We start from the raw sequence: 22160 nt of genomic DNA, 5'->3' as shown, positions 1-22160 counted from the left end.
CAAACAAACAGACAGACATACTTCACTATAAATTTGTCCCTGCTGATATGCTCTTGAAACTCATGCTTAAGAATTTTATCTTTATGTAATAGCTAGGAGCTGCAGAAGTAGAAGTCACATAGGGAGAGCGACGCTAACGGATTTATGTTTTGAGAAATACAGTGTTTGGGAACACTACAAAAGAAAACAAAAACCAAACTATGAATAATATCCTCACATGATAAGATATTGCACCCACAAAACCAGAACAGGATACTCCTCCCAGCAACAGTATGTCAGTAAATGGATTGGAAGTTCTAGGTAAAGTTGGTAAAGGGAACATATATATTTTTCCTTCCTCACAAAACCCAACAAAAGGAATTTTTTAAAAAAATTAATAAACACACAACAATGTGGGGAAAAAGGACAGGATACAACAGTGACAGGAATTTTGAAGCTGGAAAGAAGATGGAGGATTGCCACAGACTTGGGGGCCTCCAGAAAATAAACTGGTGGTGGCAAAACCCAAGAATTAACCTCATTTGTAGCCACAGAATACTCAAAAGAGTCCATGACTTGATAGTATCAAATACCTTTGGAAATGGGTGAATCAAGGCCCCAAATCATAGGGACCAGACGAAGGCTGTTTGAATGGCAGGTAGATCCTTAGATGCCCCTCCCTACTCTGTGCTGCTGAGCCATCCCCACTGTAGCAGAAGTCTGGAATTTTATTCTCTGGAAAGGATAACATAAAGGGATTCTAGACTGGGGTATACCAAGCATAGTTGAGGGTGACAATATCATGCCAAAAATAGGAATTAAAGGAACATCTAGACGGTGAATGCTCAGACATCCAGCCTTCTTCGACTTGGCTTCTCAAATGTTATTAGGTAGGCCTTGCCTCTTCTGGCAGGAGAGTAGAAGAGTCTGCTCCGGGGATTTTGACCAAAACAAGATGAGAATCATAAAATGGCCCAGATAGTCCTAAAGTAAAACTCAACTATTAGCCAAACACTCATAAACATGAGCAGATAACAAATAAAAGGAAAAGCTCAGTAGTCAGGTAAGTCAGGGCTGTTATATAAAAAATCAGATAAAAGTGAAAAGATATGTAAATATAGGAAAGAAAAGATTTTTTTAAAATACAGGACTAATCTAGGAGGTAGATTGTACAAATAACTGGAGTTGCAGAAGGAAAGTTCAAGGAAAATGGAAAAATGAAACTCATCAATGAAATAATTTAAGTAGTTTCTCAGAACTGAAGGACATCATTTTCCAGATTGGAAGAACCCACAGGCCCACCAATATGGATGAAAATAGACCCATAAAGTCACTTTATTGTGTCATTTCAGAACACTGAGGATGAAGAAAAGGTCACATACACGCACAAATCTGAGACAATGGAACAATGTGTTCAAAATTCTAAGTGAAAATGAATTCCAATCTAGAATTCTATATACATCCAAACTATCAATCAAGCATTGAGAGTCAAGTACTGATGTTTTCAGACATGTACAGTTGCAAAAATTTACCTCTTAGATACCTTTCTTCAAGAAGCTTCTGGACTATATGTTCTATAAAATACACGAGTAAATCAAGAAAGAGGAAGTCATTGGATACAGAAAATATGAGATCTGACACAAAATAGATTTCAAACAGATGCAACACAAAGCAATAAGAAGACACCAAGCTGATACCTATGCACTTGATCAAGAGGGGGGCATGTCCAGGTTGGAGAACTGTGTGCCTTAGGAAATAGGACAAATTAAGGGCCTTCAGGATAAAAATGCCTGTTGTAATCTGAGGGCTGAATGCCTAGGTAAGCCTGGATCAGATCTGTGTCTGTGTTCGGCTTGCTTTGACTGTGTGCAGAAGAAGTTCCTGCTGTCTCCTCCATGCACAGGCCAAAGACCATCTGCTTGGACCATCTGAGGACATCCATCTCATCCCACGGAAGTACCCTGCTTCAACCTAATCCTGAGAGCAGGAGGCCAGCTGTTGTGAGCTCAGGACCAGAACACACAAAGAAGCGCCCCTCCCCCCAACTATTTATTCCTCAGATGTCTCAAACCTGGTCCACATTCTAGTACCAATTCTGGTGGCCCAGTGTTTCTTGGGACTCCCTCATAGCCTTGCCCCCTGACTTCCCCTGACAGAGCACTTGTAAACTCACAGAAATGCTGAAGCCAGATTATAACCCCAAAACAGTTCATTTGATCTTCTCCTGGAAGCCTTCCTCTATCACTGGCAACATTGTCCTGTCCTTACACAGTGAAATATGTGCTTGAACACCAAAGTTCTTAATCACCTCGTACATCCATTTCCATGTAAACTGTTGTTAAAATAATAAGATATTATATGGAGGAAACACGGAGCACAGCATGATCCACACTGAATTCGTGATAGTGTTTACCTTAGGGAGGGAGAGATAGAGGGGAATGAGATAAGGGAGGAGGACACAGGGAACCTCAACTGTATAAGTAACACTTTATTCATCAATATCAGAGCTAAAGCAAACATGAAACAATGCTAGTTAGCATTTGAAAAAGCTGGGCTGTGAATATGCAGATGTTTATTACACTAATCTATATTCTTGTCTGCATATTTGAAGCATTTTATAGGAAAATAAAATTTATTTTAAAAATGAATTCGGGGGAGGTTAGACTAGAGGCTTAAATGTCAATCCTTTTTTATAATGGGTCTGTGATTCTGCTCTGCTTTCAGGCTAACAAGTTAGCCTGCTACAGCTTCATAGATGCTGGCAGAAAACACAGGAACTCTTGCTCAGAGGCAAAGAACTCTATTACTTGTGGTACATCAAGCACCAAGAACATCAGCATATTTGCATTAGTTTCTCTTATGCCCAAGTCTCATCTGGCAACACAGATGGATCCAGATGGAAGCTTGCTTGTGTAATAGGGTGCATTACCAAAGAAGAACCTTGAGCTTAGGGAACCCAAATCTTTTAGAGTGGGAAATAGCATGCCTGTGCTTTGATCTGGAGGAATGCATTATCTTCCAAGGTTGTTTGCTCTGAAAACTTCCTTTAGAAAGATAGTCCAGAACAAAGGGTAGTCAGTCTGCTTGCAAGAAGTGCAGAAACATGAGAGACACATTGAGAATTTTCTCCCAACTTATATGCTCAAATCACTCTGTTGTTTCCTTCATTGCACTTAACACAATTGTAATTACACAATTATTTGAGTGATGATTTGTTTACTATCTGTTTCTCCTCCAAATAATTAGCAAGTGAGGGACCACATCTGCTTTGTTCATTGCTACATCTCCAACTAGTATATAATAGAAGCACAAAAAATGTTTTGAAGAACTGTTCATGCATTATTAGACTTGAGTACACTAGAGACACAACCAGAAGAAAGATGAATGGCAGGTTACTGATGTCACAAGGCATAATGCACTTTAATGATAATTCTTCATATTCGTCCAGCCCTTTTTCTTTTACAAAGCCCCTTTCATACATTATTTCATGCAAATTTCACAGTTAGTCTTTGAATTGGGTGAACGTGTTAAGAGACTTATCCAGGACCGTTAGACTTTTTATACAGTGTTATATTAGTTTCAGGTGTACAATATAGTGATTCAGCAATTCTATACCTTACTCAGTGCTCATCACGATAGGTGTATTCTTTTTTTTTTTTTTTAAAGATTTTATTTATTTATTTCACAGAGATAGAGACAGCTAGCGAGAGAGGGAACACAAGCAGGGGGAGTGGGAGAGGAAGAAGCAGGCTCACAGCGGAGGAGCCCGATGTGGGGCTCGATCCCATAACGCCGGGATCATGCCCTGAGCCAAAGGCAGATGCTTAACCGCTGTGCCACCCAGGCGCCCCACGATAGGTGTATTCTTGATCCTCTTCATCTATTTCATCCTCAATGGACTTTTTAAGTGAAGGAAGATGGAGTTGAAATCTGCATATTTTAAGCCAGTTCTCTTCCCTATATTCCATGAGGCTTTTTATCCATGACAATTATGAGGTAGGACACTGTCAAAACAGACGGGGAGAATTATCTTTTTAATGTTTTATGTAAATGACAAGTTAAACATTGGTGGAGATATTTTATATATCCATTATGGTTTCCACAGTGAAGATGCATGAATAGAACCGAATTTCCATTTGACAGTGAATTACAAACAGTAATGCTTCATGTGTTTAAGTGCGCAACATTTGTGTATTACTTTATCGTCACAAAACACAATGATGTATTACTTTTGTCTCCCTTTTAATGGATGGTGAATTTGAGGCCCAGGATGATTTCACTAATTGGCAGAAATCATACAGCTATTTCTCCCATAAGCTGAAATACAGAAATGTTAGGCTGAAAATATGATGCTTTCTTACAAAAGGAAGTTACTTGCCCAAGATGCAGACATCCCTTTCTTCGACACCACCCAAAATGCCTATTCTAATATGTTCTACTATATATCAATCTCTTACTTTGGTTTGCCATGTCAAATATTGTGAAATTATGAAACTCTTTTCTAAAATGAGCCAACTCATCTAAGAAGCAGGTGGTATATATACTCATAGAGGAAACCATGTATACTCTTATCTTTGGAATCTGGATTTTTCTCTGAAAGTATAAGATTCAGGTTGAAAGTAAATACGAATAGTTTAACATTGTAATATGCCTTAAATCCACACTTCAGTCATGAAATAGGCAGTGTAGCAGATTAAGAAATACGTAAGAGTAGAATTTAAAAGCCTCTATTTCCTCCTTCCATCCATTGTTTTAGTATGTTTTACATTCAATCTCATAAAGAAAACATTTCTCATTTGGGACATTTATTTTGTTCTTATCACATATTGCCTTGTAGGCTTATCTTTTTTTATATATTTTGAATTCTAGCCTTATACAGCCAGAATATAACTTACTTTAGGACACGGATCCTGTCCTTTGTTTTGACATTCTCTCTCCTCCACCTCTCTGCTTTGCACAGAGTCAAACCCAGTTCTGGTGAGTTCCTGGCTTTGCTCTATTTCTTTTCCATATTTCAAATCACCTACAAAATTGTTCTTGCTCTATTCCCAGGGTTAATCTTACTGAGGCAAGAGTAGACTAAAGCCCATCCAAATCAATATTTGGGGGCTCATCCTCAAGGCTATTCTAACTCTGACGAGGTGCTCCAAGTTTGATAACTGGCCTCCCACCTCCAGTCTGGAGCCCCAAAGTGCTCTCACGTACAAAACCTACTTTCTATTCTATTGCTGTTCTCATGTTTCTAATCTGATAGCTTTTCATAATACCTCGGTCACTCCTAGGAAAGGGGAAAAGGCAAGTTGAGATTGGCTTTCTCCCTCAGGGGAAACCTGGAATATAAATTACTGATCTGAGGCTAGAGAGCTGGGGTTTTGTACTCATCATTTGACAGCCATTGGGTAAGAGCTGCTCCACTGGACCCAAACTTTTGGCTCCGTGCTTGCCGGCAAGACAGCCCCAGTAGCACAGGAGCAGTCTTCCAAGGAATAATTGGAAACAAAACAAAACAAAAAATTGTTTTGTGAAGCAGAGGCAAAAAGCACTGAAGCATGGAAATAGTCAAAGTGATCCAAGGGGATCTGCTCAGAGCACGTACAGTGTTTGCTACAGATCTATCCATCAGAAGAGGCTCATGGGAGAAAACTGAAGAAAAGCGTGTGCCCCCTCGCTCACACACACAGAGCCTGGGACAGTGGCTGGGGATCATCCAGCACCTACCTGCAATGGACACAGCTAAAGTCGCCAGAAGAAGATGAGGAAACACAAACACTAAGCCATATGGTCCGTGAGGGAGCACCATATGGGAAGGAAAGACGTCAGAGCTACATTGGGAGAGGTCTGATGACACAGGGAGCAGCAGAGGTGATAAAGGCCAATGTCAGAAGGCAGAGGAAGATGGCGTGTAAGTACCTCTAAATGTCTGCAAATCACTGTGGCCCTGAGGAGGAAATTTGAGCAGGTACTCCTGCAATTCTTTGGATTCACCTGGGGTAGAAAAACAAATTTTATTGTAGGTTGATATGGCCTGGGAAAACACTAATGACACACTTACCTTTCTTTTTTTTCTTTTTTTTTTTTTTGAAGATTTTATTTATTTATTTGACAGAGAGAGAGAGGAGACAGCCAGCGAGAGAGGGAACACAAGCAGGGGGAGTGGGAGAGGGAGAAGCAGGCTCCCATCAGAGGAGCCTGATGTGGGGCTCGATCCCAGAATTCCGGGATCACGCCGTGAGCTGAAGGCAGATGCTTAACCACTGAGCCACCCAGGCGCCCCGACACACTTACCTTTCTGCTATACTGCTATTCTGCTATTATTGACTCCAAATAAGATTTAAAAGCACTGTCAGACATTAAGGGTAAAAAAATCAAAGATATTAGGAGCACCTGGGTGGCTCAGTCGGTTAAGTGTCTGACTCTTGATGTTGGCTCAGGTCACAATCTCAGAGTTGTGAGACTGTCTCTATATGCCTCTGCCCCTCCCCCTGCTTGCACACACGCACACTTGCTCTCTCTCTCGAAATAAATAAAATCTTAAAAAAAAAATCAAAGATATTATATCCATCTTTCACATACTACCAGCAAATCTGTTCATTCTGTTGCTTCACCTTTCCACGTTGAACCTGACTTAATTTTTCACTCATGCCCCACAATTTATGTTTGCTATATAGGGAGATTTTTAAAAAACTTTTTTACTTTTTTTAAGTTTATTTATTAATTTTTTTTCTAGTAATCCCTATAACCAACAGGACTGAATTCATGATCCTGAGATCAAGAGTCATATGCTCTTCCGACTCAGCCAGCCAGACACCCCTATAGGAAGATTTTTTTTAAGTGATAAATTAGTCTAACATTCTCTATCTGTGTTGTTTTTAAGACTATGCAAAGAAATCATACTCATTAGGATCAATAGCAAAGAACATTCCAGATATTGCTTTAACAAAGGCATGAGAGAGTGTGATACCTAAATGAATAACTTTGTGTGTTTCGATAACATATGCACTGGGGGCAGTGGTAGAGGTGGGTTTGTCAAAGTTGGGAGGAACTGAATTTTGAAGGTCGGTGTATTCAGGAGAGAGGAAGAATTTAAAAATGAGCTTCTTCAATAATTCCTTGATATCTCTAGAATGATCCATGTCAGGCTTCTCCAAGGGTGCCACTTCTCTGAGCCTTCTCAATTATAGCTGAGGATGTGAACTATAGTTAGGACACACTCAGCTACGAGTAATCAGTAGTTTAGGCAACTACTTGATTTAGAAAGACAATTACTTTTAAAATATACATGATTTTTGACACTTTTCTACTGCCATAGAGGACATTATTTGAGACCAGTTGTGTTCATTGACCATGAGACAGTAACAAATAGCCAAATATTATTTGTCTAACACTGGTAGTTTTTGAGGTAAGCCACTATTTTAAACTACAGATACTAGTTTTCCAGTACAGAAATTAAATAATGTGGTGTTGACGTTTATATCCCAGTGCAACCATTTAGTGCTCAGTCAGTAATATTTATCATCTTATTATACATTACATGATCAAGCTACATTTATTTATATTTATACATGAGTATGTACGTATATATAATGTGTATATACAAATGTATAATAGTACAAAAGTATTAAGAAAGGAGCATGAGTCTGTCAGGACATTTGGATGTACAATTTTTATCAAGTCATTTAATTTATCTAAGGCTCAACTTACCTGTTAAATGAGAGGCTTGTACTAGATGTATTCTAAGTTTGTGATTCTACGAAATTAGGTAACTTCTGACCTTGATAGCTTAAAATTAGTTCAGAACGTAGACCACATTCACAGGAAGATAGATAAAGAAGCATACAAGTAACTTAACAACAAACACTACAAAAAGAAGATTAAAAAAAAAATCAGGTTCTGGTTCAGTTAATTTGAAAGGCAAAGATTAAACCACTAATAAGTAGAAGCAAGGTGAATTTAGAAATTAAATGAGAAAAGGATAGAAATTCTCAGTTAGTAGGTAGAATTGTGTGGGGAAGGAATATTTTGTTTCTTTTCTCTTCATCATCAATAACTGATTATCATGCATGCTAGTATATTTGGGGCACCTGGGTGGCTGAGTTGGTTAAACATCTGCCTTTGGCTCAGGTCATGATCCCAGGATCCTGGGATGGAGCCCCCCAACCCTCGGGTCTGGTTCCCTGCTCAGTGGGGAGCCTGCTTCTCCCTCTCCCTCTGCTGTTCCCCCTGCTCGTGCTCTCTCTCTCTTCCTTCAAATAAATAAAATCTTAAAAAAAAAAAGAATACTAGTATATTTCTACTGGCAGTCATATAATAGTTATTCCATATTTATACCTATATTGTGTGACAGCTTAAAATCTTCCCAGAATTCCTAGGGTACATGAATTCTATAGTTTCTTCTAACTGTATCAAAGGATGGTATTGGGAGATTTTTGAAGGGTTATCAGGAATTATACGTAACTGCTGATTGTGTCACTATGAGGAGTCACATATAAAGTATCACCAAGGTTATATGTTGTGACTCAAATTATTGCAAAGCATTACCAAATTTGGGTGAGGTTTTTAGAGGAAGAGAGCAGCCCATTAGTCAAGCAACTGCATCTACTGAGAACCCACTGTGTACACATTAATATTAGGTGTTGCTAAGTAAACAGAAACCAAAAAACAGAAGAAGGGAAAAAAGAAACTGGAAGTAGAGTTGATGCAGCAAGTGGCGGTGACTAAAACTGATGGGATTGGAGAGTAATCATCTTCATTAAGTTTTATTTGGTGGAGAGTGCCTAGACTTTAGAGAGGGAGAAAAAAGATCTCAAAGTGGAAATAACATAGGATACAGAGTAAGATGCCTGGGTTCTAATATCAATTGAGTCACTTGAGTGCAAACTTGAACAAATATTTAGCCTCAGTTTGTTCTCCTGTAAAATGGGCATAATAATGCTGATCAATACCTTACTTCACGAGGTTGCAGTGAGAAACCAATGAAGCAATGACCTGGAAACTGTAAAACGGTGAACATATTATTTATTTACATCCGGTGAGGTCCCTGGCCAAACCGTGTGGCTTATTCCCTATCGTATCTTCTCTGCACCATTTATCCTCAACAGGACACCTGCTTTTTCCTGCATGTGTCAGCAAGCATCCCCTTCCTGTTCTCTCTCAGAATGGACTATGAGCTTTACAATAGCATGGTTTCTGTTTGCTTTCCATCTGCAAGAAACTAGGATTTGCATCCTAGGAACACTCGGTAAATTACTTAATAACAGTGTTTTATTTGGAGAGAGTGACTTCAACTGGGGAAGGTACTTTCACATGTGTCATTTACATGCAGTTGTCAGATTCATCTTGCTAGACATGTTTCTGATGTCATGTCACCATTCAAACGTTGTCAACAGCTTCTCATTTTCTACCGAATGAAGTTTTAAAAAATACTTTTAAAATTGAGATATAGTTGACATATAACATTGATTTAGTTTTAGGTGTACAACATAATGATTAAAGTCTTAAGTCCTATCTAAATTCTAAGGCCTTGTTAAAAGGTGTGATCTCCAACCTATATGCTTGTTGGAAATGCAGATTTTCTAGTCCCATCGCAGACCTATTGAATCAGTAACTGCATTTTTACAACAATTCCTAGACAATTCATATATACAGCTTTTACTACATCTTCACTCTCTTGCTAAACTTGAAGTGTCACAAGTAAGCTTCCCAGATTTTGCAAATAAAAGTAATGGATTCTAATACAATTTGAAAACAATGAACACTTTTTTAGTATATTTCCAATGCTTCATGGGACATGCTTATATGTGAAATATATATCCATTGTTTATCTGAAATTCAAATTTACTGGGCTCTCTATTTAATCTAGCAATTAAATTCAGAAGAATAGGTTCTATGTCTAACATAACTTTGGATTCCCCTGCAATAGTACAGTGCCTTCCCCAACTGCTCAATGTTTGTTTAGGGAATAGGCAGTGAGCATCTTGAGAACAGAGGTTTCTCTGGATTTTATTTATCATTGTATATTCCCAGGAACTAACATGGTACCCAGCACACAATAAAGGACCAATAAATATTTCTTAAATGAATACATGAATATATCAAGAGCAATCTTCCAATTATGGGCTGGGTTGTGTGTACATATTTTAATAAAAACATTATTTTTCTAGTAATTTTAAAAAACAAATTGTTTAAAAAGCTTCTATTAGTACACTTTTTCACATTTTAGCTGGCAGAGTTGAGGGCTTGATGGGAACATAATCAAGGGCTCAGAATGTACTCGTCGCAGACTGGGTCCATATGGTCACTAGTGGAGAAAGAATCCTATACTCAGGATGCTGACAAGCCTGCAGCAGGCGGCGGTAGGAGACTCCTCCCCCATCCCAGGCCTTCCAGCGTCCCGCGCACGCGCGTAGCCGCGTGCAGATCCCAAGGGCCGGCTAAAAGGAGGCGGGGCTCCCGGGGCGCGTGCGCGGCGGCCTGGGCTGCGGGCCCCTCCCTTGGCGGGGGCGCGCGGCGCGGAGGACCGCACGGAAAGGGGGAAGTCAGGTGGCCGCTGCCGCCGCCGCCGCCGCGGTTTGTCGCCAGAAGGAAAATGGCGGATCTGGAGGAGCAGTTGTCTGATGAGGAGAAGGTAAGAGCCGCGGAGGCGGCGGAGTTGGTCGTCGGGGAGCCAGTGGAGCCCCGGCGTATCAGCCCGGAGTGTGGCCGCCCAGGAAGGGTATCGGTCTGTGCCCCCCGGCTGCCCTTCCTCCTCCTCTCCTCGCTGCGCCCTAGTGCCTGCCCCTGTCAGTCACCCGAGGCCCCGCGCGGGGGCAGGTCTCTGCCAGGCCTGCTCGCTTCGCTCCGCTCCTTGTAGGGTGTGTGCTCTGAAAATAGGAAGTGGGAGCCGGGCGGCGGCGCCTGGCGCGGCTGGCGGGCGGGCGGGGGCGGGGGGCGCGGCGGGCGGCGGCCGATGGGGACCCTGTGGTTCCACCTGGGCCGCGGGGCCCTACGCCGGGTCTGGGGACTGCAGAGGGGTCCGGGTCCCGGCCTGGGAGCGGCCCAAGGGCGGTGCTCAGCCCGATGGCCTGGCCGGAGACTGTAGCCGGGGTGAGGGGTAAGGGGAAAAAATCGCTTAGGAAGCAGACCTTCACTTCTTCCTCTTACTCCCTCCTCCCAGAAACAAAATGCTTCCTTTTCTGGTTCTCTACGCTTTTTTCCTTTCCCGGTGGAAGTCTCTCTCCTTCCCTCCCCCTTTCCTTTTTTTCCCCCCCTTTTTTCGGCTTTAGCTGTAAAGCTTTGCAGCTCCCGGGTTCTCTGGGAGGCAGCTGAGTTGCTCACAAAAAGACCCCCTCCCCATAGTTGTTTTCGGTCGGGGTTGGCACCAGCCCCTCGGGGGGCCGATTTGGTGGCGCTCCACCGTCCTGCTAGGACTTCTGAAGAGGGGAGATTGTGCAACTCCTTTTGCTGTATCTTAGATGCTATGACAGCATTGAAACGACTTAAATTCTAAGGCATTTAAAATAAGAAATCTGATCATAGAACTAATTCTCTTAGTCTCCGTTTCCCTTGGCTACTGTAAGGGCCCATTCCCAGGGGAAGAGGGGGACCCTACTAATTTTAAGTATTTCCGGGAAGCACTTTGACGTTTCAGAAACTCAGAAGTGACTGACATATAATCTGTGAATAAGATAGTTTTCGAAGTGTCCACTCTTAATTTCACAGTCTTTTTGTTTTTGTTTTTTTTTTTAAGTTCCAAAGCAGTACAGCCATGTATGAAACACACCTTAGGTGTTTAAGAAATTCTAATGTAAGCCTAAGGATATTCTCAGTTGGAACTCTCTGCTCCAAGTGTTTTTATACCCTGTGTTACAAACTTGCACCCAAACATAATGTTCCATTGCCTTCCCAATGTGAATGTGCTGAAGTCGGCCTCATCTTCAATTTTGGAAATCCTTTTTTTTCTCTGTGCTCTTTGATGAAACTGATAATTAAAAAAAAAAGATGGGGAGAGCTACAAGATTCTCCATAATTCACAGACCTGGTAGGCAGATCCCTCTATATACAAAAGTTGCTGTGTGGTGTTTTATTGGTAAATAACCATGAGTTGGTAACTGAAAATGTACACAATCGTGTGCACACGTTTAAAACTAGTGCTAAAAAGTTTTTGAAGGGATTGTCATGTTTTTATTCTACCCTTCTTAAGTAGTGGTTAGTATAAGTGGCTAGAATCTGGCTGAGGAGAGAGTAGTCAGTATGGGAGTTAATATAGTCCTACCTGTGTTGTAAAGGCCTAAAATAGCAATTTTTTTTCAAAATGAGATGTGACAAGGTTTTTCATTATCTGGCATTCTCAGGGCACTAAACTCTGTAAAAGGGGGTGTGTGTCTTATTCTCCAAGCTTGCCCATTGCTGGTTTAAAAGTAAATGAATCAAAATTAAAATTTGAAGGAATTTGGTGTTTTTGTTTTTATTTAGAGTTTTGTAAGGCTATTCTGTAGATGTTTTCATATATATTTCATTGCCATATTTAGTAATTTAAGACTGACCAAACTTCTGGGTTAAATTCAAGTAACTGGTAAAGTGAAATTCTGTCACTCTATGCCACTTTAGTTATCTAATGTTCTTTTAATCTTTTGGAAGTAGGTTGGGTATAGAATCAAAAATAGAATTTTAAAAGGTGGTATTTTTTAAACTAATGTTTAAATCATGTTACTTTTTCTGCCACCTTGTTTGTAATTTTCAAAACTAAGCTTTTGATACTTTTAAGCTGTTGGAATTTCCATTGATTGCAAGATCTGAAGAAGGGAAGCTGTTAACTTACATAGTACCCATACTTTGTATCTTGGTGGTTCTGACAATACATTCGTCAATATGTTGGAAGTTTGAGGTAGGTTTTATTATTACCGTTTCATGGATGAGTAAAATAAGGTTTCAGAAGCTTTAAGTGATTCACCTAAGGACACCTAGGTAAGAAGTGGTAGAGGTGGTAGTTAAATCTGTTTGTCTGAATCCAGAGTTGGTGCTCTTGTGACATTATGCTCCCTTAATAATTGATAATAGGATCCTTTTCTGGGTTTATCTTTGTTTTTAATTTGTTGACAGCTTATATCGAAAAAGGAGAAACAATAGTTCTTTTTGTTTTTAATAAAAATTGTAAATACCTAACATTAGATAGTGTTGGGTTCTAAATATAATTTGTGTTTGGTAATTTTGGAACAAAGTTTATTATTGTTTAACACATTTAAAAATTTTACGCTACTGGTATAGTTTCATGTATGTTGTAAGGTAGGAAGCATTTTAGAAATTAGAGTAACATCTTTGCTTTATAAAATCGTGTACAGTTGCTTTGTGAGGATACCACTATGAAATTTAATAACCTTTGCACCTTTGGCTACTAGGTTAATAGAAAATAATATTATCTGAAGAAGCACAGTGAAGTTCTTTAAAGTAACTCATTTGTTGTAGGATGTCCCACATATCTTTTTACATAGTTTAGAAACTCGGCCAAAAACAGTTTATATTTTCCATTCCTGGGGTCAGCTGCATTGTACAGAAAAGCAGTTTCGTGAATTTGAAATTGTATGAAATTGTAAGGCTAAAAGCAGAAGCATTATTCCATTTCACACCCCTCCTTACAGAGGGAAGTCACACCAAAACTCCAGAAGGAAGGCACTTAGTTATTGGTTGCAAAGGATCTTTTTGGTTTTTTCCCCTATAACCCCTCCTACCTTTCCCTGGTGATAAGAGCGATCCATTTCCATAGCTTCATCTTCTGTATCTTTGTGAATGTGTCTCAAGTACGCTCAGCCCTGACTTCTCCTCTGAGCACTGGTCACACATTTTTATTGGCAGGTCCTTTTCACAGGAGACAGTTAATGTGATGTGTTCAAATGGAAACTTCCTAAAAGTAAATTCATAAACTTCCCTCCCCTTCCCCCCACACAAAGTGGGGCAGAAATCTATCTCTTCTGCTCATTTTTCTCTTTATTTCTCTATTTCCATTATTCTAGTCATCCAGGTTTTTAATTTCAGCTTTATTTTAACTTTTGTCTCCTTGAGCTCTGTACCTTAGCAGTCTCTTTCTGAATCTTGTCACTCCCATCATCAAAATGTGTCTTACGCAAATAATTTATTTTTTGCTTGAAAAGATAATCCGTGTATATTAATTTTTAGTTTATTACCTCTCAGTTGACCAGACTTAAATTAATTGTTATTTATGTTATTGACTACTGTTTAGTAACAAAATTTTACTGTATGAACAGAATGCAAATTGTTTGTACCTGTTCTGTGACTATACAGTTAAGGAAGAAATAAAGCCGGGGAGGAAAAGTAGGGTCAGAAGAATGTCTCGCAGCTGGTCTTTCCCTTGTTGTATTTGCCACTGCTGGGCTTTTGTTATAAACTTTCTAGACTAATTCCTCCAATTTCCTGTATCTAAGCCATGTTTTAATATGTTTTTATACTCCCGAACTTTTAGTTGCTGAATCCTCCATTGCCTTTACTAGGAAGCCCAACTCTTGAAAATGGTATTCATGGCCTTGTATCCATTCTTACCTAAATAGTTCTGACTCCAATACGTACACTGTTATTTAATCATGCTGTGAAGTGAAAGAGATCTACATGCTAGTCCATGTCTAGGGCCTTGGGTAAAGTATGTAATCTCTCAGCCTCAGTTTCCTCTGAAATGTGGGGATACGTGTAAATAGTATCTGGCATATAGTGAACACACAGTAAATTGTATTTTTTTCTGCTGATGGCTTCTTACCCACTTTGAGTGTTGGAACTGCTTTCACCCATCCCTTTATCTGAGATCACATGACTGGCTATTACACGTCATTAGTATTTTTGTTTTTAAGATTTTAGTTATTCATTTGACAAAGAGCACAAGCAGGCAGAGCGGCAGGGAGAGGGAGAACCGGGCTTCCTGCTGAGCAGAGAGCCTGCCATGGGGCTTGATCCCTGGACCCTGGGATCATGACCTGAGCTGAAGTCAGATGCTTAACTGACTGAGCCACCCAGGTGTCCCAACATATCATTAGTATTAAATACAGTTTTGCATAATAGTTATATGCTTAACTGTCTTTTTTTCTCTTGTTCTATTGGAATTCCTATGTGCAGAAATAATATCTTTAGCATCTGCCATTATGCTGCATGTGGTGAGTAGAAGGGTTCAATGAGTGAATGAACAAAGGAATCGTGAATTCACAAAATTAAAAAACAGTTTTATGAAAAGCAGAACTAGCATATGGGGTGCCTGGGTGGCACAGTTGGTTAAGCATCTGACTCTTGGTTTCCACTCAGGTTGTGATCTGAGGGTCCTGAGATCAGGTACCATGTTGGTTCCGTGCTCATTGGGGAGTCTGCTTGGGATTCTCTCTCCCTCTCCCCCTCTTCCCCTCCTGCTTGTGCTCTCTCTCTCTCTCTCTCAAATTAATAATAAATAAATAAATATTTTTTTGAAAAAAGAAGTAGAATATGAATTAAAGTTTTCATTTCTAAATAATGCTTTAGAGTTTAAAGATGTAGATAATCAAATGAAATTTTTGATGCTCTTTAAGGTACAGGTGGTGATACTGGCTATGGTTCAAATCATTTACACATGCTAAATATTCTTCATAAGTAGTTTATATAGTTCTCCCTCACTACACAGTTATAATTTGGTTTCAGAAATTGTTCTTATTTGAAAGTAATATAAATGGCCATCATAATTAATGTGAAATTTATAGTGTTCTTATTAACCAAAAAGTAAACTAAACCAGTAAGCTATTAATGTAGAAAATATTCATTCCTGATTTCATTCTGTAGATGAATGACTTCTGTCCTTGCGCCAATAAAATGTAAAAATTCCTATAGCAAGCAGAAACTTGATAGTTGCTGTACCGTTAGTGGAGTATTTCAGACTTTGCACATTAAAGCAAACTAGTAGTACTTGTACAGTGCTTTTGGGAGCCATTTCTACATAAAATAAGGATAGTTAGATACATAGAACATTGCATTTTAGTGTAAGAACATGGAATATAAAAATACTTAGAGCAGAGTGCCAAGTAATTTTTATAGTTGAAAAGCATGATGGGAAAACTTGGCATATGGTTCTGTAACTTATTGCAAAGGACTATTGCACATCAGAAAAAACTAGGGATTCCACAGAACCATCTATAGTCAGAAAAGGAGAATTTCACAAATTTTGTTTTGAAGGTTAGATGTACAATCTTTACATTCTTTCTCTTATGACATTTATTTATATGTTTCACTGTGAACCTAATGATAGAACATTTCTTACACATTTTAGTTCACTGTGTTTGTATAGATGAGGAATGGAAATAATTTTCAAAAACTACCTCTACGTTTATTCATTTACTAAATATATCATACTTCATTTATTTCAGTACCCATAATTTTCCATATTTTGAGGTCTCTGGAATCAGGCTGCATTGTACAATCAATGCCTTATGACATTAATCAGTAACATTTCCCCTTTTTTAGTGGTACATTAAATTATTCCTCTTACATTGATTGTGAATCAAGTAAGCAAGGATATAATGTGACAACTAACAACCCAAAATCTTAGCATGACTGGGTTTGGGAAGGGAGTTTTATATGGCATTTCCTCATTCTATATAATCTGTCTAATGTGGGTCAGCACCAGAAGGACCCTGCTCAATGAAGTCACATAGAGTTTCACGCTGTTGGAGGATTTCAGTGTAAACTTGGGCTTTTTGTTGTATTATGTATACACAATGGAATATTATTTAGCTGTGAGCAAAGGTAATATCTTGCCATTTGTGACAACATGGAAAGACTTTGAACACATTATACTAAGTGAGATAAGTCCGAGAAAGACAAGTACTGTATGATATATCACACTTACATGTGAAATCTAAAAAAGCCAAACCTGTTTAAAAAAAAAAAACAGAGCCCAAGAAACAGAGATTGGGAGGATAATATTGATGGTATTTGAGGGTACAAATTTGTAATAAGTAGTACGGAAGCCACAGAGATGTAAAGTATAATGAATTTAGACATATATATATATATAATGTATATACTATAATGATGGTAAGTATTGCTTCAGTGGCAGTCATATTACAGTATATGAATGTATCAAAGTAACATGCTGTGCACCTTAAGTTTACAAAATGTAGCATGTTATATTTATCAAAACAAAAACAAATCTTAAGCTTTTTTCCGCAGTCCTGGCAGCAGTGGGACAGAAATGTGGTGAATAACACGCACACTGGTTCTTATTTTTGAAATTTTTATTTATTATTTTTTGGGGGGGAAGGGATGGGGAGAGGGAGAGAGAGAATCTTAAGCAGGGCTCCATCTCGCAACCCTGAGATCATGACCTAAGCCGAAATCAAGAGTCAGATACTTGGGGCGCCTGGGTGGTGCAGTCGTAAAGCATGTGCCTTCGGCTCAGGGCGTGATCCCAGTGTTCTGGGATCGAGCCCCACATCAGGCTCCTGCTTCTTCCTCTCCCACTCCCCCTGCTTGTGTTCCCTCTCTCGCTGGCTGTCTCTCTCTGTCAAATAAATAAATAAAAGTCTTAAAAAAAAAAAAAAGTCAGATACTTAACCAACTGAGGCCCCCCCCCCCACTGTGCACCTCCAACACACTGATTTTTAAAGTGTCCCCTCCCCCACCACACATACATTTAGAGATCACTACACTTCTGCCCAGGTTTCAGTTAGCTGAAGCAAGGTTCATCCATAAACCTAATTTCAGAGGGCTCAGAGGAAGAAAAGAGAACTGCAATATTTGTGAGCAGTAATAATACCATAGAGTAGGTTTTAGACTCACTGAAGGTTGGTGATTTGATCACCTGTTTGGTAGACACAAGGTTAAGATTATAGATGCACAGATACATTTTATATATGTATATGGTACAGCATCAAAAAGTAGTCAGTTCATGGAAATTCAGAAGACAGAAAAATTACTTCTGCCTAGGAGAATGGTAGACATCAGTTGGGGTGCAAGTTCATGCCAGAGAGTACAACACAGGCAGAAAAAATAGGAACCTGGGAACAAAACAGTATGAGTTATATCAGGTACTTTGCAAGTAAGAGATGCAAAGATGAACTGTGCTGTTAAATAGCACAGGGTTTCTTAACCTCAACGTTATTGACATTTGGGGCCAGATAACATTGTGAGGGCTGTCCTGTGCATTGTAGGATGTTTAATAGCATCCTTGGCCTACATGGTGCCAGTAGCACCCCTTTCCCCCCAGTCGTGATAATCAGAATGTTTTCCTGTAGGACAGAATTGTCCCTGGTCGAGAACCATGAGTCCAGACAGATTGGAGCTAGTCAGAACAGTGGGAACCTGGATTGAGTGTTAAGACCTGACTTAAAGTAGTTTCACAAGACATGAAGAAAAAAATGATTGCTAACAGGTTTGAGTTGGAATCAACAGAACTTGGTGAATGAATGTAGGGGAAATGGGAGAATCAGGATAACTCTGAATGTTAAAATCTGAATAACTGGGAAGTGGTACCACCACTAACAACTAGGGGATTCAGGAAGAAGGTGGACAGCTGGGAGGAATAATGTTGAGCTTGAGTCTGAGATGGTAGCAGGATATCTATTTGAACATGCCTAGAAAATAGGGAAACAGAAATGGAGCTTGGAAAGAACGGTCAGGCCCAGAGAGTTTATATAGATTTGGGAATCCACTTTTGTGGATTAAAGCCACAAGATGGAATAAAACTTCTAGGAGAAACTTAGACATAGCGAAGAGGAGAGGTCAGAGAGCATATACTTTTGGATATACTTTTATTTAGAAAATAAAAGAAGGAGAGGAAAAGGTGTGGGATGATTCTTGAAGTAGAAGTGTATATGTAGGGGCGCCTGGGTGGCACAGCGGTTGAGCATCTGCCTTCAGCTCAGGGCGTGATCCTGGCATTATAGGATCGAGCCCCACATCAGGCTCCTCCGCTATGAGCCTGCTTCTTCCTCTCCCACTCCCCCTGCTTGTGTTCCCTCTCTCGCTGGCTGTCTCTATCTCTGTTGAATAAATGGGTAAAATCTTTGAAAAAAAAAAAAAAAGAAGTGTATATGTAGCACAGATATGTGCTCATTTCACAGAACTTGAAGAGAATTTCCAGAAGGAGCAGTACCAGTATTGCAGAGATTAAAAGGAATATAGGTTTGAGAAAAGCCTTTGCACTTAAGATACAGGGATAAGAAACAAATTTTATCTATTGTATGCCACTATCTATACTACATTAATTAATCTCTCAATTGTCAGAGTAATTTTGTTATTATATCCATTTTATAGGTGGGAAAACTAGTGCAGATAAGGCCAACTAAGTGGTAGATGGGAGGCTGGTGGCCTTTTTTTTTTTTTTTAACTTTTTATTTAAATTCCAGTTGTTAACATACAGTGTAATACTAGTTTCAGATGTACAATATAGTGATTCCATACTAACATATAACACCCAGTGCTCATCACAAGTGTACTCCTAATCCCCATCACTTACTTAACCCATCTCTCCACCCACCTCCCTTCTGGTAACCATTGGTTTGTTCTCTGTAGTTAAGAGTCTATTTCTTGATTTGCCTCTCTCTCTCTTTTCTTGTTTCCCTTTGCTCATTGGTTTTGTTGCTTAAATTCCACATATGAGTTAAGTCATGTGGTATTTGTCTTTCTCTGACTGATCCTGTTTTGCTTAGCATAATACTTTCTAGCTCCATCCATGTCATTGCAAATGGCAAGATTTCTTTCTTTTTATGGCTGAATAATATTCCATTTATACATACACATCTTCTTTATCCATTTGTCAATCTGTTGGACACGGGCTCTTTTCATAATTTTGCTATTGTAGATAATAAACGTAGGGGTGTATGTATCCCTTCGAATTAGTGTTTTTGTATTCTTTGAGTAAATACCCAGTAGAACAGCTGCTGGATCAAAGGATAGTTCTATTTAAAAATTTTTAAGGAACCTCCATATTGCTTTTTACAATGACCACACCAGTTTGCATTCCCACCAACAATGCGGAGGGTTCCCCTTTCTCCACATGCTTGCCAACACCTGTTGTTTCTTGTGTTGTTGATTTTAGCCATTCTGACAGGTGTGGGGTGATATCTCATTGTAGTTTTGATTTGTATTTCCCTAGTGATGAGGGATGTTGAGCATCTTTTCATGTGTCTGCTGGCCATATGTATGTTTTCTTTGGGAAAATATCTGTTCATGTCTTCTGCCCATTTTTTGCGTTATTGATTTTATGAATATCTGCTCATGTCTTCTGCCCATTTTTTGGATTATTCATTTTATGGGTGTTGAGTTTTATAAGTTGTTTATATATTTTGAATACTAGCCCTTTATCAGATAGGTCATTTGCAAATATCTTCTATTTTGTAGGTTGCCTTTTATTTTTGTTGATTGTTTCCTTTGCTCTATAGAAGCTTTTTATGTTGATGTCCCAGTAGTTTATTTTTGCTTTTGTTTCCCTAGCCTTAGGAGACATATTTAGAAAGAAGTTGTTACAGCTGATATCAGAGAAGTTACTGCCTGTGTTCTCTTCTAGGATTTTTATGGTTTCTGGCCTCACATTTAGGTCTTTAATCCATTTTGAGTTTATTTTTGTGTTTGGTGTAAGAAAGTGGTCCAGTTTAATTCTTTTGCATGTTGCTGTCTAGTATTTCCAACACCATTTATTGAAGAGACTTTTTCCTCACTGGATATCCTTTCCTGCTTTATCAAAGATTAATTGACCATAATCGTGAGTTCATTTCTGGGTTTTCTATTCTGTTCCATTGATCTGTATTTTTGTGCCAATACCATACTGTTTTGATTACTGCAGCTTTGTAATATAACTTGAAGTCCAGAATTGTGATTCCTCCAGCTTTGCTTTTCAAGATTGCTTTTGCTATTCGGGATCTTTTGTGGTTCCATACAAATTTTTTTTTTTTTTTAAAGATTTTATTTATTTATGTGACAGAGAGACAGCCAGCGAGAGAGGGAACACAGCAGGGGAGTGGGAGAGGAAGAAGCAGGCTCCCAGCGGAGGAGCCCGATGTGGGACTCGATCCCGGAACGCCAGGATCACGCCCTGAGCCGAAGGCAGACGCTTAACGACTGCGCTACCCAGGCGCCCTCCATACAAATTTTAGGATTGTTTGTTATAGCTCTGTGAAAAATGCTGTTGGTATTTTGATAGGGATTGCATTAAAGGTTTAGATTGCTTTGTGTAGCGTAGAAATTTTAACAGTATTTGTTCTTCCAATCCATGAGCATGGAATGTCTTTAGATTTCTTTGTGTCATCTTCAATTTCATCATTGTTGTTTTTAGATTTTATTTATTTATTTTAGAGACAGTGCACGCTTGCACGAGGTAGGGGAAGAGGATCTCCCCGAAGACGGGAAGAGGTAGGGGCTGGATCTCACAGCACCAAGATCATGACCTGAGGTAAAACCAAAAGTCTGAATGTTAACTGACTGAGTCACACAGGTACCCCTCTTTCATTGGTATTTTATAGTTTTCAGAGTACAGGTCTTTAACTTCTTTGGTTAGGTTTAATCCCAGGTATCTTAATATTTTTGGTGCAGTTGTAGTTGGGATTGATTCCTTCATTTCTCTTTCTTGCTTCATTATTGGTGTGTAGAAATGCAACAGATTTCTGTACTTCGATTTTGTGTCCTGCAACTTTATGGAATTTATCAGTTATAGCAGTTTTTTGCTGAGGTCTTTTGGGTTTTCTGTGTAGAGTGTAATGTCATCTGCAGATAGTGAAAGTTTTACTTCTTCCTTACCTTTTTGGATGCTTTTTGTTTCTTTTTGTCTGATTGCTGTGGCTAGGACTTCCAGGACTATGTTGAATAAAAGTGATGAGAGTGGACATCCCTATCTTGTTCATGACCATAGAAGAAAAGCTCTCAGGTTTTCCCCTTTCAGGATGATATTATCTGTGGGTTTTTCCTATATGGCCTTTATTATGTTGAGGTGTGTTCCCTCTAAACCTACTTCATTGAGGGTTTTTATTATGAATGGAAGTTGTACTTTGTCAGATGCTTTTTCTGCATCTATTGAAATGATCATATGGTCCTTATGCTTTCTTGTATTAATGTGATGCATCACATTGATTTGTGCATATTGAACCACTTGATTGGAATAAATCCCGCTTGATTGTGGTGAATGATTTTTTTAATGTATTGCTGGATTCGGTTTGCTAGTATTTTGTTGAGGATCTTTGCATCTATGTTCA

The 22160-nt window shown here is 39.2% G+C and overlaps 1 protein-coding gene across 1 annotated transcript in view; it reads left to right on the top strand.

Annotated features, from left to right (window-relative positions):
* The first annotated feature begins 10437 nt into the window (after positions 1-10437).
* The window catches only part of CAPZA2 (capping actin protein of muscle Z-line subunit alpha 2), a 57620-nt gene continuing 45897 nt past the window's right edge, over positions 10438-22160 (top strand). Inside the window, exon 1 of the mRNA XM_040644079.1 lies at positions 10438-10603. Coding sequence (XP_040500013.1) covers positions 10565-10603 — 39 coding nt within the window. The 5' untranslated portion in view covers positions 10438-10564. The remainder of the gene's footprint in view (positions 10604-22160) is intronic.

Source organism: Ursus maritimus, unplaced genomic scaffold (genome assembly GCF_017311325.1).
Source record: "Ursus maritimus isolate PB19 unplaced genomic scaffold, ASM1731132v1 scaffold_3, whole genome shotgun sequence".
Classification (NCBI taxonomy): domain Eukaryota; kingdom Metazoa; phylum Chordata; class Mammalia; order Carnivora; family Ursidae; genus Ursus; species Ursus maritimus.
The sequence above is the reverse complement of the archived record's forward strand: the minus strand, read 5'-3'. Positions and strand labels throughout refer to the sequence as shown.